The sequence below is a fragment of the Natrix helvetica genome, assembly GCF_964273705.1.
Source record: "Natrix helvetica genome assembly, chromosome: 5".
NCBI lineage: Eukaryota > Metazoa > Chordata > Lepidosauria > Squamata > Natricidae > Natrix > Natrix helvetica.
This window is the reverse complement of record NC_138551.1, coordinates 6,094,271-6,107,430: the sequence shown is the minus strand read 5'-3', so window position 1 is coordinate 6,107,430 and position 13,160 is coordinate 6,094,271. Positions and strand designations below refer to the sequence as shown.

Genomic DNA, 13,160 nt, shown 5'->3' with positions numbered 1-13,160 from the left:
GCATTACAGTAGTCCAGGCGAGACGTCACCAGCGCGTGAGTGACTGTACGCAAGGCCTCCCGGTCCAAAAGGGGCCGCAACTGGCGCACCAGGCGAACCTGGTGGAACGCCCCTCTCACCACGGCTGTCACATGATCTTCCATAGACAGCCGGGCATCAAGGAGGACGCCCAAATTGCGTGCCCCTTCCACCGGGGCTAATTGATCAACTCCGATGGTCAGCGATGGCATATGCTGGTTGAACCGGAAAGCCGGAAGCCACAGCCACTCTGTCTTGGAGGGGTTGAGCCTGAGCCTGTTGTCATCCATCCAGACCCGTACGGCTTCCAGACATCGGGACATCACTTCAACAGCCTCGTTGGGGTGGTTTGGGGTGGAAATGTACAGCTGAGTGTCATCAGCATACAGATGGTATCCCACCCCAAAACCACGGATGATCTCACCCAGCGGCTTCATATATATGTTGAACAGGAGAGGCGAGAGGATCGAGCCCTGTGGGACCCCACAGATAAGGGGCCTCGCGGTCGACCTCTCCTCTCCTGCCAACACACATTGCGTCCGGCCAGAGAGGTAGGAGCGGAACCATCGTAATACGGTGCCCCCGACCCCCAACCCCTCCAGACGGCGCAATCTTATGCATTCTTAAGTACAGAAGCAGAAATTAGAGCACCTTTCTAAGCCACAAATGATATTATTATTATTATTGTTGTTGTTGTTGTTGTTGTTGTTGTTGTTGTTGTTGTTGCATCAACAGAATTGTATCACAGCGGCCAGTTGTTTCGCCGGATTTGGCATTAATTACTAGTCGGGCCCCACCCAGGGGCCTAGGACGTCGTAACATATTTTCGTAATATGTGTGCAGATCCAAGCATTGCAGCCTTTTGCATTTGACTGATGGTGATTTTGTCAATTTTTAACTGTTTTAAATGTAATTCCAGTGCTTTTGGAATAGCACCCAGTGTGCCGATTACCACTGGAATTACCACTGCTGGTTTGTGCCATAATCGTTGGATTTTGATTTTTAAGTCCTGGTATTTCGCGATTTTTTCATATTCCTTCTCGGTGACCCTGCTATCACCTGGTATTGCGATGTCTATGATTGTAACCTTATTTTTCTCAACCACTGTGATGTCTGGTGTATTATGCGCCAGTATTTTATCCGTTTGTATGCGAAAATCCCACAAGATCTTGACCATCTGACTCTCGATGACTTTTTCAGGCTTATGTTCCCACCAGTTTGCTGCTGTTTTAATATTATAATTTTTGCACAAATTCCAGTGGATCATTTGTGCCACTGAATTGTGCCGCATTTTATAGTCAGTCTGCGCGATTTTTTTACAGCAGCTGAGTATGTGGTCAACAGTTTCATCAGCCTCTTTGCAAAGTCTACATTTGGCATCATCAGAGGATTTTTCGATTTTGGTCTTAATGGCATTTGTTCGGATAGCTTGTTCTTGTGCAGCCAGGATTAGTGACTCTGTTTCTATCTTTAATGTACCTGCTGTTAACCATAACCAAGTTTTTTCACTGTCCACTTTATCTTTTATTTTTTCCAGAAATTGGCCATGCAATGCTTTGTTCTGCCAACTCTCCATTCTTAATTTTATCACATCTTTTTTGTATTCTTGTTTCGTCTGTTGGGCCTTCAATAGATTTTTGTTCTTTACTTCGATTAATAGATGTTCTTGACTTTCTTTTAAATAATCAGCCAGTGCATGTTTTTCTTCTTCAACTATTTGCTTCACTTGTAATAATCCTCTGCCACCTGATTTTCGGGGTAGGTATAATCTATCAATATCACCACGTGGATGTAAACTGTAGTGCATTGTCATTAGTTTCCTGGTTTTTTAGTCTAAAATGTCCAAATCAGCTTGTGTCCAGTTAACTATACCAGCTGTGTATCTTATAACTGGCATTGCCCAGGTGTTTATGGCCTTGATTGTATTTCCACCATTCAATTTAGATTTCAAAATTTTCCTAACTCTGTTGGTGTACTCTCCCCTGACAATAGTTTTTACTTCTCCATGCTTGATGTTATCCAACTGCAGAATGCCTAAGTATTTGTAGGCTTCATTTTCGTTGCATTTAATTAGTTGGCCATTGGGCATTTCAATTCCCTCACATGGAGTGATTTTGCCCCTTTTTATGGATACAGTGGCACATTTTTCCATGCTAAACTTCATTGAAATATCGGTGCTGAATACTCGGACTGTGTTTGTCAATGATTGGATTTCTAATTATTATTATTATTATTATTATTATTATTATTATTATTATTATTATTATTATTATTGCATCAACAGAAGTGTATCACAGTGGCCAGTTGTTTCGCCGGATTTGGCATTAATTACTAGTCAGGCCCCACCCAGGGGCCTAGGACGTCGTAACGTATTTTCGTAATATGTGTGCAGATCCAAGCAGTGCAGCCTTTTGCATTTGACTGATGGTGATTTTGTCAAGTTTTAACTGTTTTAAATGTAATTCCAGTGCTTTTGGAATAGCACCCAGTGTGCCGATTACCACTGGAATTACCACTGCTGGTTTGTGCCATAATCGTTGGATTTCGATTTTTAAGTCCTGGTATTTCGCGATTTTTTCATATTCCTTCTCAGCGACCCTGCTATCACCTGGTATTGCGATGTCTATGATTGTAACCTTATTTTTCTCAACCAGTGTGATGTCTGGTGTATTATGTGCCAGTATTTTATCCGTTTGTATGCGAAAATCCCACAAGATCTTGACCATCTGACTCTCTACGACTTTTTCAGGCTTAAGTTCCCACCAGTTTGCTGCTGTTTTAATATTATAATTTTTGCACAAATTCCAGTGGATCATTTGTGCCACTGAATTGTGCCGCATTTTATAGTCAGTCTGCCCGATTTTTTTACAGCAGCTGAGTATGTGGTCAACAGTTTCATCAACTTCTTTGCAGAGTCTGCATTTGGCATCATCAGAGGATTTTTCGATTTTGGCCTTAATTGCATTTGTTCGGTGTGATTGCGCGGCTGGCTGCCACGCGGCGACCTCGTCTACTTTGGGTGGGAACCCTTGCAAAGGTGAGCCGGAGCTAGGCATCGAGACCCCTGCAGGGGTGAGCCTGACTGAGCTCGGCTATGGGACACCCGCTGGGGTGCGCCTAGGTTAGGCGGGTCTGGTACTGCCAAGGAAGAACGGACTCCATGGTGTGTTGCAACGCATCAACCAGCTCAGCAAGATCAAAATACCTCGACCGGCCGATTGAGACGGTATTTATTGAAAACATACAAAAGGTTTCTGTATTACAGCGTGTTATTGCATGATTGGTTAAGATACTTGTTGCTGGGCAAGCTTGTTCACTTGTTACACATACTTGTTACTGGGCAAGCTTGTTCACTTGTTACAGAAAGATGTTACAGAAAAATGTTACAGAGCAGAACCTTGAGCAGGCTTTGTGCAGGCTCAGCAAGAATGTAATATCTTTAATGCAGCTAGCAGCTTTAAACATAATCGCTACATCTCCTCTGTTTTTACTTTATTAAGGCTGAAAACATGGAGCTTTTACGTCCATGGAGGTGAGTGCTATATCAGGTTGCGTGTTGCCCTCCGACCCCAGGCTTCCTGTGTCCGCACCTACCATTCTTTTAGCGTCATCTTCCGAATCATTATCCGAGGAGAAATGTAGCAAGGGTTGCTTACTATCATCTGTTGGTACCAACATATATGCATTATTCTCAAGCATCATAATTTGTGCAGTAGCTTTTGCTTCAGCAATAGCATTCAAACTACGCTTTATCATGAATACAAAAATAGGCAATAAGCAGGGTAATAATATACATCCCATAGCAATCATTGCAACAAATATAAAAACAGCTTTTAAACCTGGGAATTTGGGTAAAATACCATCAAACATACCTCCAAAATTAAATCCATTCCATGTTTGTACAGGAACATGGGCAATTTTCATCATTTTGTCAGTAATTTCCTTAATTACTTTACCACTTTCATCAATTTCAATACAACAATTAGTTAAATTGAATTTTCCACATACTCCTCCTTCTTTAGCAAGCAGGTAGTCTAGTGCAAGTCTATTTTGCATTATGTATGTTCTGGATTTTACACTTTCTTTGGCTAATTGTGTCAAGCCTTTGACAGTCTCATTTGTTATTATTTCTACTACAGCTTGTAAACGAATAAGTCGGTTTAATAAGTAGATGGGTGTGCGGTATCCATACATACCATCTTCGGCCCATGTGGCAGGGCCGTATACTTGTATGATACGGTCAGCTGGCCATTCATCATTTCCCCATGTGCCTTGGTTCCCTCCCACAACAACTTTACTTATTGAGGAAACAACGTCCTCGCGCTTTCTGCGGTGGTTTCCTATCTCGTCGTAAACGGGGACCCCTAAGACTTGTCGTGTGTTTAGTGGGAGGAGAAAAAACCCAGGTCGAATAATGCCCAAGACACATGTTCCGCACCAATTAGCTGGGAGGTGTCCATAGGCCATTTTTCCACATATCCAATACAGCCCATCGGGTGCTAACCATGTGAGTGATTGATTGTTTGGGTTTGTCAAGAACTTTTTCATGTTTATAACTTTAAACAAAGCAGTTTCGTCTTGTCCAGCTGAGCTATTTTTTCCTGACCACCATATCCCATTTTCCCATTTCCCAGTACAAATTAAGTTCCCTACTTTTATACATTTGGAACCAACAGGTCTGGAGAAGCAAACATTTCCCACAAGATTTGTTGTAAGAGTCCAGTCCCCATCTTTCCCTTGTGTGTATGACAAATTACCCAGCTTGTCCATTTCCATTATTTTAGAATAATTCAGTTCTTGGGCTTCCCAGGGCCATTTTTCCCCCATGTTGGTTCCCCCACATACAAAACAATTAGTAACATTCAATGTGTTAGCAATGTCCTATGCCAGTTGGACAAAAGTGTTAGTAACATGTTGTGGTATTTCGGGGATATTCAATTTCTCAATTTCCTGATAAAATGACCAAAAAAGTCCTTTAGTTGTTCGCAGTTGCCTAGTTTGCTTGGTTACTGTCCAGCGTAACGCAATGTGTGGGTCTCTACCATTTGCTTCTATGGCCAAGCCATATTCTACTTCTCATGTTTTGGTAGGTGTGCAGGTTATGGTAATTGGGTTGCACGAATTTCTTGGACATTTGCTGTTGGCTATGCCCGTTTCCAACTTGCATTTATGGTTTCCACCAGGTGGATCCCCTGACCACATGCTGACACAGGACCAATATGGACAAAAGCTGTAAGTGTCCCGGTCGGAGCAAGTCCCTTTGTTATTGTAGCACATGTATTTTCGTTCGAGCATGAGACTCCTTTCCCATTGTAATGTCCCACAAGTTGATTTCCAACAGTTGCGATTGATTGCTAAGCAAGCGTCAAAACTGAGGCGGACTTGCGTGTTGAGGGATTTAAACTCAGTTTTGTTGAGTAATTCTTGTCTACCGCATTCAATGGTGTAAATGGACATTACATATGTAGTAACGGTTTTCGCTTCTTTTGGGTTGTAACATTGAATCTTGTTGTTAAGGGTACACATGTGATATACAGTATTGTTGACTCTACAAGTTGATGGAGTAGTAATTTGACAATGTTCAGGTTTGATGGTATGATATATCAATGTCTTAGAGACCTTGCCATTGTGTATTGTGGTGGTGATGCAATCACTACAACTTTGATTGTTAGACGTAAGTGATGTAGCACGCCGAATTCGTGGGGAATGAGAGGATTGTTTCTGAAACAACAATAAGGTCAATCTGGCAGAAGTGGCAAGTCCTTTAACCATTTTGGTAATTTCACACTGATATAGTCCCAAATCTACTGCCTTAGGGTTTTTGACAATCAATTGAGTAGTACGGAAATGAAATGTTTGTAAATAATGTTCTGAATCGTCAGGAAGCCATGTGTTGTTAAAAAACCATCGCCAAAAAGTACCTTTTTTCTTGATAGGAGATCGTTGTCGACAAGACATGGTGGGAGCATATGGCACTCCTTGTATGAAGGTGTAGCGTACCTGGTGTGTTCATATGAGGGAATTGTATTTTGGAAAGTCAGGTGCATTTCGGCAAATTCTTGCTCCTGGGAGAGGCTCACTTACTCCTGGTACATAGTCTGGAATTTCTTTGGCTTTCCACAAACAAGTATTCACATCGCATGGCTCTGGAAAACAGCATGAAAAATGGCGAAGCAAAGTTCCTGAAGAGGGGTGTGAAGAGGTGTGGACAAGAGTCATCCAGGAAAGAAAAATTGAAGATAATGGAGGATAAGCCACAGAGGGTGTTGAGTAGAGATAAACAGTTTGGTTAAAATAGGTGTTATTGGACAAAAATCCGATGCACGAGTAGGAGCCAATAGTTTGAGGAGTTACGTGTAAGGAAAGACGAACTTGACAAGAGTCATGATATAAGTATTGAATTAATATCAAAGGTTTTAAAGAAGGGAAAAGAAATTGGCCCTGATGCTGCAAGGCATAGGGGCAAGCAGTGAGAAGAGTGTCTTTGAACACAAAAGTCACATGAGTGTCAAGAGGTGCAAAAATCACCCGAGGGTGAGCAACAAATCGAGCAGAGGCATAAGATAACAATGAGAGAAAGAGTTTAAAGAAAAAGGAGTGATATGTCAGGGGGAGAAGAAAAGGCAGGGTCATCTTGATCTTCTTCGGGAATGCGGTGATACGGACGAACACAACGAGCAGGAACCCAGAGAGTCTTGTCGTCAATTTGTACCGCTGCGTAGCCTTTTCCCCAAGTGATCAATTGTGCCGGACCTTTCCACTGTGGATCCGGCAATTGCCTGTAGTAGACAAGAGGTCGGGAGGCAGGGAGAGGAGGTTTAGAAAAGTGACGAGAGGCTGCAGAGGAGGCAGGTGTGCCAGTAAGGTTAAGAAAGTTGATAGTATAAAGGCAAGTATTTAGAATGTTTTGCAACATCGGGAGATTGGGTGTGTGTGACCCTTTTGACCCCATATGCCGATCAAGAGCTAATTTCAAGGTTTTATTTGCTCGTTCTACTATTGCTTGTCCTTTTGAATTAAAAGGAATTCCAAATTTATGAGTAATGGACCACCTATAGCAAAACTCAGCAAAGGCAGAGGAGGTATAGGCAGGACCATTATCAGTTTTTAAAATTTTTGGACACCCCAATGTTGCAAAAGATCGAATACAGTGATTAATTGTTTGTTTGGTATTTTCACCCCTTTGCGGGGTTACCATAATAAAACCCGAAAAAGTGTCCACAGAAACATGAAGGTATTTCCATGGGGCAAAGGGAGAATACTGAGTGACATCCATTTGCCAAGTTTCACAAGCCTCAGTACCCCTTGGATTTACTCCTTGCGGGATACTATTGGCTTGGAGACTACACGTGGGGCATTGTTGAATAATGGCAGTTGCTTCTGCCATTGATATGCCAAATTGCTTCATCAAGGCTTTTTTATTTTGATGAAAAAAGGTGTGACTTTCACCTGCTGTCAATGGGGCAGGCTGAGGTGAAACAATAGTTAGAGGCATCATTTTGCAGGCCTCGTCTGCCATGTGATTTCCTTCAGATAGGAACCCAGGCAGATGCTGATGACTACGAATGTGTGCTACAAATAAAGGTTTAGTCCTTGCGTGTAGTACTTTTTGCAATTGTGTAAACAACATCAAAAGGGAAGGTGTTAAAGAGGGTGAGATATAGGCATCAAAAATGTGCAAAGTTAATTGAGCAACATACAGACTGTCTGTGATGATATTTAGAGGTTCGGAAGAAAATAATTCCAAAGCCAGAATGAAGGCTGCCAATTCAGCCTGTTGTGCAGATGTTTGTGTATCAGTCAATTTCTTATGCCATATCTGTTGTGTATTCCAAGTACATGCACCATGATTTTTGGACCCATCTGTGAATACGGTTAACGCATCTTTAATGGGTTGTGATGTTATTGGTGTATAAAATTGTATCGGAATGGTCTTAATAACTTGTAGCCTTGGGTCAGCTGGCAGATGACATGAAATTTGACCAGGCCATTCCGTGAATGCATCTTGGAGAAGAGTAGAATTTTGAAAAAGAGGTTCCCATTGAGATAACTTGAAAGGGAGGTAAAGCGTAACAAAATCCATTCCCATTAAGGCACAGGTTCTTCTTCGTGCCTTTTCAATGAGCAAAGCCATTTGGGCTGCTCTGGGTGTGAGTGAGTTGCGAGGTGTATGTGCTAGATGTAACCATTCTAAAATGTAAAGTTTAGGTTTTGGGATCATCACTACTTGTATGATGATCCCTGTCAAAAGTTGAGGAGTTGCAAAAAGAGCTAATGAAAGGGGAGTGTGTGGGAGTGCTCTATCCACCCATATAGTTTGTAATGTATGGTTGATCTTTTCCAAAGAATCAAGTTGTTGCTGATTCAAATGCATGGTATCAGAAGGATGTTTAAGGCCTACCAAGCCTTGAAACAGGGGGGAAAGGTCATTTGTAGAAAGGGATAAATAGGGTCTGGCCCAATTAATGGATCCCAAATATTGTTGTAATTGCAAAAGTGAAGGTTTGGGTGGCAACTTAATGTGAGGTACATTAGGTGAAGCATGAGATGCAAGCATTTTATATCCAAGGTATTGAAAGGGGGGGAAACCTGTACCTTGTCTGGAGCAATATGAAGTCCCCCCATATGTAACAAGTGCGTCCTTGTGGCAAAATTATTCTGTTTGATGCACAATTCTGCAGGAAATGAGATAAAAAGTGCAACTGAGTAAGTTTTGTTCGTAGTGTGATGGTTTGTAAAGTCATCTTCTTTCAAAGGGCTAGAAAAGGAGCTATGTCAGGAGAGGGATATCCCTGCAATTGTCTATACAAGGCATAAACCTGACCCTGGGGCAACGTTAGAGGTGGTTTCGGGATTAAACATGTAAAAAGCAAATTTTCCATATATATCCCCAAGTAATTAAAGGAATCGGTGTTTTGTCTGGTAAAACAGTAAAAATATACCAGAGGGAGAGGCAAACTTGTTTTTTGTTGAAAATGCCTCTGATACGTGGTCAAATTAGAAAGTGAAAAAATTCAATTGATTGAAAGGTACAAATGCAGTGGTTGATCACACCCTTTGGCGGGGTGCTATAATAAATCCTGAATAAATATCCATGGAAATGTGCAAATATTTCCATGGGGCAAAGAAAAGGTATTGAATCATCCGTATGCCAGAGTTCACAAGTCCTCACATACACAAGTCCTCACATATTCATCTTCATGTTCCGTCTTCAAAAACATACTCTGACTGTCTGAAAAAACATTTCTCTAACTTTCTTTCACTTACTGAAATCCTTTCTTGCAATGACCAGTTGCTGTACAAAATGCACATTGATTTGGTCCCAAAATGACCTCACCAACTGCCAAGCTTCAACTGTCCTTAGCAACTTGCCTTTCTTCCTCTCTTTTGTTTCTGCAACATCTCCAGTACCTTCCATTCAACAAAGCACATATTGTTCTTTTTCCCACGTCCATCCTGACTTCCAATTTAGGTCAGATGCCTTTTACAACATTCTCTTCCCATCTATATACAAAGTAACTTTTTTCCGAGGAGCTTCCGGGGAATGGCAGCTGACTTCTGAGCTCCGAAAATGCTCCGGAGCTCTTTGACAAAGGAGGGGCTGCTGCCGGCCCTTTTTCCACCTTTTGGGCCGGGATTGAGCCTCAATGACCACCAGAGGGAGATTAAGAAAGCACTGGCTGACATGGAGATTGCAGTTGGAATTGGAGACCGATTATGGCGGCGGCCACCGGAGGGCAGCGCGAGGACGGAGAGAGGCCCGTGATGCAGGATGCCGACGGAAGGCCTTCGAGAGGCCTTCAAGAGGGCCGTAAGTCGGCTGGAACGGCGCCCAGACCAGGAGGGGAGGCAGGTTGAAGCCAGGACTAGCTGCTGGAAGCTGTGGAAGCTGTGCTGTGTGCTGGAACCAGGCAGAAAGGGGAAGAGGGGCAGAACAGGGCTTCTGCAGTAGGGGCAGAACAGGGCCTGTCCTGGAAACAGGCAGGAGCCCCCCCCACCTGGCAGACTAAGATCTATTGCCCCCCCCACCTGGCAGACTAAGATCTACTGTCCTTTTGCAAACTACCTGCCATGGCTTGTGCTCAGGTGCCCCTGATGACTATAATCTGCCCGCTTAACATCTGGTATCCTGCTGACTTCCTGCTATTTATGACTTATGGCATTTCACCTGCCGGGCTACTCCTACTACCTCTCCCCCTCCCACCCTCGCCATCTGCTATTTTATAACAACTAGCTACTACAAACTATCTGCCCTCTTCCGCCCATAATGGACCGCACCCAGGCCTCCATCTATTTATTTACCATCCATCTTCCAACCGATCACCTGGCCAACATAAGATCTTCCCACCTAGTTGTGATCGTGGACATTTCTTTCCTCCCATTAGATCCTGGCTTATTGATTTTAACATCAACAGCACCCTGACTTTGTCATAGCTTTTTACCATTACGTATTCGAGGTCGGACTTGCTCCAGCTGCAGGAATCCCCCCTCTCGCAGGCATGGCCCTTTGCCCCCTCCGGGGCCCACCTTGATGACGGGTTTGTGAACCCAGAGAGGTGGAGGAAGCGCAAACTTAGGGGGTTTTTAATGAAATGTTTTCTATCCTTTTTAGGGGGCTCCAGGGTGGGGGGGCGGGGGCGGGTGGGTCAGATCAGGAGCGATGTGAGAGCTGGGCCTCCAGGTGTGGTCGTGAGCAGAAGGAGCGGAAGGGAGGAGGAGGGGGAGGATATCATTCCTATACAGGGCTCTTTAATTCCAACGGTCGCAGGGAGGGGCAGATACGAGGACAGATTAAGAACTTATAGTCGGTTGGGAGACCGTGGTTGCTGGTTACACCCGGTCGCTTGTACCAATCCCCGTGGTCTAGGTGGTCAAGAGTTACAGACCCAGGGCCTGAGGCTGTTGTTATGCAATGCGAGGTCCGTTGTTAACAAGGCCCCCCTCATTCACGATCTAATTTTAGAGGGGGAGCCGGACCTCGCGGGAATAACGGAGACCTGGTTGGGCCACGAGGGAGGTCTTCCCCTCATGGAAATGTGCCCACCAGGCTACCGAGCATTTCATCAGCCCCGGGCCCAGGGAAGGGGCGGTGGGGTGGCAGTAATTATTCGGGAGGACTTAGAGCCGAGGGAGTCTACTGCGCCACAGACGTCCGGATGTGAATCCCTTGTTGTGAAATGGGGCCCTGGGAGACAGTTGGGCCTGCTGATAGTATACCTGGCTCCTCGCTATACATCAGCGGCCCTGCCTGAACTCCTCGAGTTGATCGCATCGGTGGCGGTTGAGACCCCCAAACTTTTAGTGATGGGGGATTTTAACCTGCCATCGATGGGAGAAGCATCAGAGGGGGTTCAGGAGTTCATGGCTTCCATGACAGCCATGGACCTGACTCAAATGATTCAGGGCCCGACACACGAGGGAGGACACACTCTGGACCTCGTTTTTGTCTCTGGCCAGTGGTTGAGTGATCTGGGAGGAGGGGACTTAACCATCACTCCCCTGTCATGGTCAGATCACTCACTCCTTCGTCTTGACTTCCCTGGTGCTACCTCCCGCTGCGGGGAGGCGGAACCGGAAAGCACTAGATGGTTCCGCCCCAGGCGCCTGATGGAACCAGATAGGTTCCAGACGGAGCTTGGGCCACCTCCTGTAACCTTGACCCGCCCCCGGGTAGAGGACCTGGTGGTCGCGTGGAATAATGCGACTTCTGGGGCCTTGAACCGGGTGGCGCCTTTGCGGCCTCTCCGGCGGCAACGATCCACCCTGGCCCCTTGGTTTACCGAGGAGCTGAGGGTGATGAAATGCCGCAAGAGACATCTAGAGAGTCGTTGGAGATCCTCTCGTTCCGAACTTGATCGAACACAGGCACGAGCCCATTTACGGACGTACCTTGTGGCATTGAGAGTGGCCAAACGCCAATATTGTGCCACTCTCATTGCATCCGCAGAGAACCGCCCTGCCGCCCTGTTTCGGGTGTCCCGCTCCCTCTTGTTTCAGAGGCCGCGGGAGGCCCCTCTACAGGGCAGAGCAGAGGAATTTGGGAAATATCTGCAGGATAAAATCGCTCAAATTCGGAAGGATTGGGTCCCTGTTAGTGGTCCAATGGAGACGTCCGCAGCGAGTCTTGAGGAATCGACCTGGGAGGAGTTTGACTTGGTTGCCATCGAGGATTTGGACAGAATGCGTGGACGACTGCGACCCACCACATGTTTATTGGACCCGTGCCCCTCCTGGCTTGTACTGGCATCCTGGGAGGTTACACGAGACTGGCTCCTGGACCTAGTGAACGCCTCGCTGAGCGAGGGGTCTCTCCCGGCCGCCTTGAAAGAGGCGGTGGTGAGACCCTTGCTCAAGAAGCCTTCCCTGGATCCTTTGGAGCTGGCCAATTATCGTCCTGTCTCCAACCTTCCCTTTTTGGCGAAGGTTGTAGAGAGTGTGGTGGCCTACCAGTTTCCACGGCATCTGGAGGAAAATGATTATCTAGAACCGCACCAGTCCGGCTTCCGCCCCGGTCACAGCACGGAGACGGCCTTGGTCGCGTTGGTGGATGATCTCTGGAGGGCCAGAGATAGAGGTTGTTCCTCTATCCTGGTCCTATTAGACCTCTCGGCGGCTTTTGATACCATCGACCATGGTATCCTGCTGCGCCGGCTGGAGGGGTTGGGGGTCCGGGGCACCGTTTTGCGGTGGTTCGGCTCCTACCTTTCTGGCCGGACACAGCGTGTGTTGGCAGGGGAGGAGAGGTCGACCCTAAGCCCCCTTACTTGTGGGGTGCCACAGGGGTCGGTCCTCTCGCCACTCCTGTTCAACACATATATGAAGCCGCTGGGTGAGATCATCCGTGGTTTCGGGGTGGGATACCATCTGTACGCTGATGATACTCAGCTGTACTTTTCCACCCCGAACCACCCCAACGAGGCCATCGAAGTGATGTCCCGGTGTTTGGAAGCCGTACGGATCTGGATGGATGACAACCGACTCAAGCTCAACCACTCCAAGACGGAGTGGCTGTGGGTACCGGCTCCCCGGTTCAGCCAATTAATTCCATCATTGGCCATCGGGGGCATTCAACTTGCCCCCGTGGAGCGGGCGCGCAATTTGGGCGTCCTCCTGGATGCCCGGCTGTCCATGGATGACCATGT

General features: G+C 45.9%; 1 protein-coding gene across 1 annotated transcript in view; it reads left to right on the top strand.

Annotated features, from left to right (window-relative positions):
- Positions 1-9,735: 9,735 nt before the first annotated feature.
- The window catches only part of LOC309393795 (cytochrome P450 2U1-like), a gene marked incomplete at both ends in the record, with an annotated part of 56,247 nt that continues 52,822 nt past the window's right edge, over positions 9,736-13,160 (top strand). Inside the window, one exon of the mRNA XM_081956292.1 lies at positions 9,736-9,829. Coding sequence (XP_081812418.1) covers positions 9,736-9,829 — 94 coding nt within the window. The remainder of the gene's footprint in view (positions 9,830-13,160) is intronic.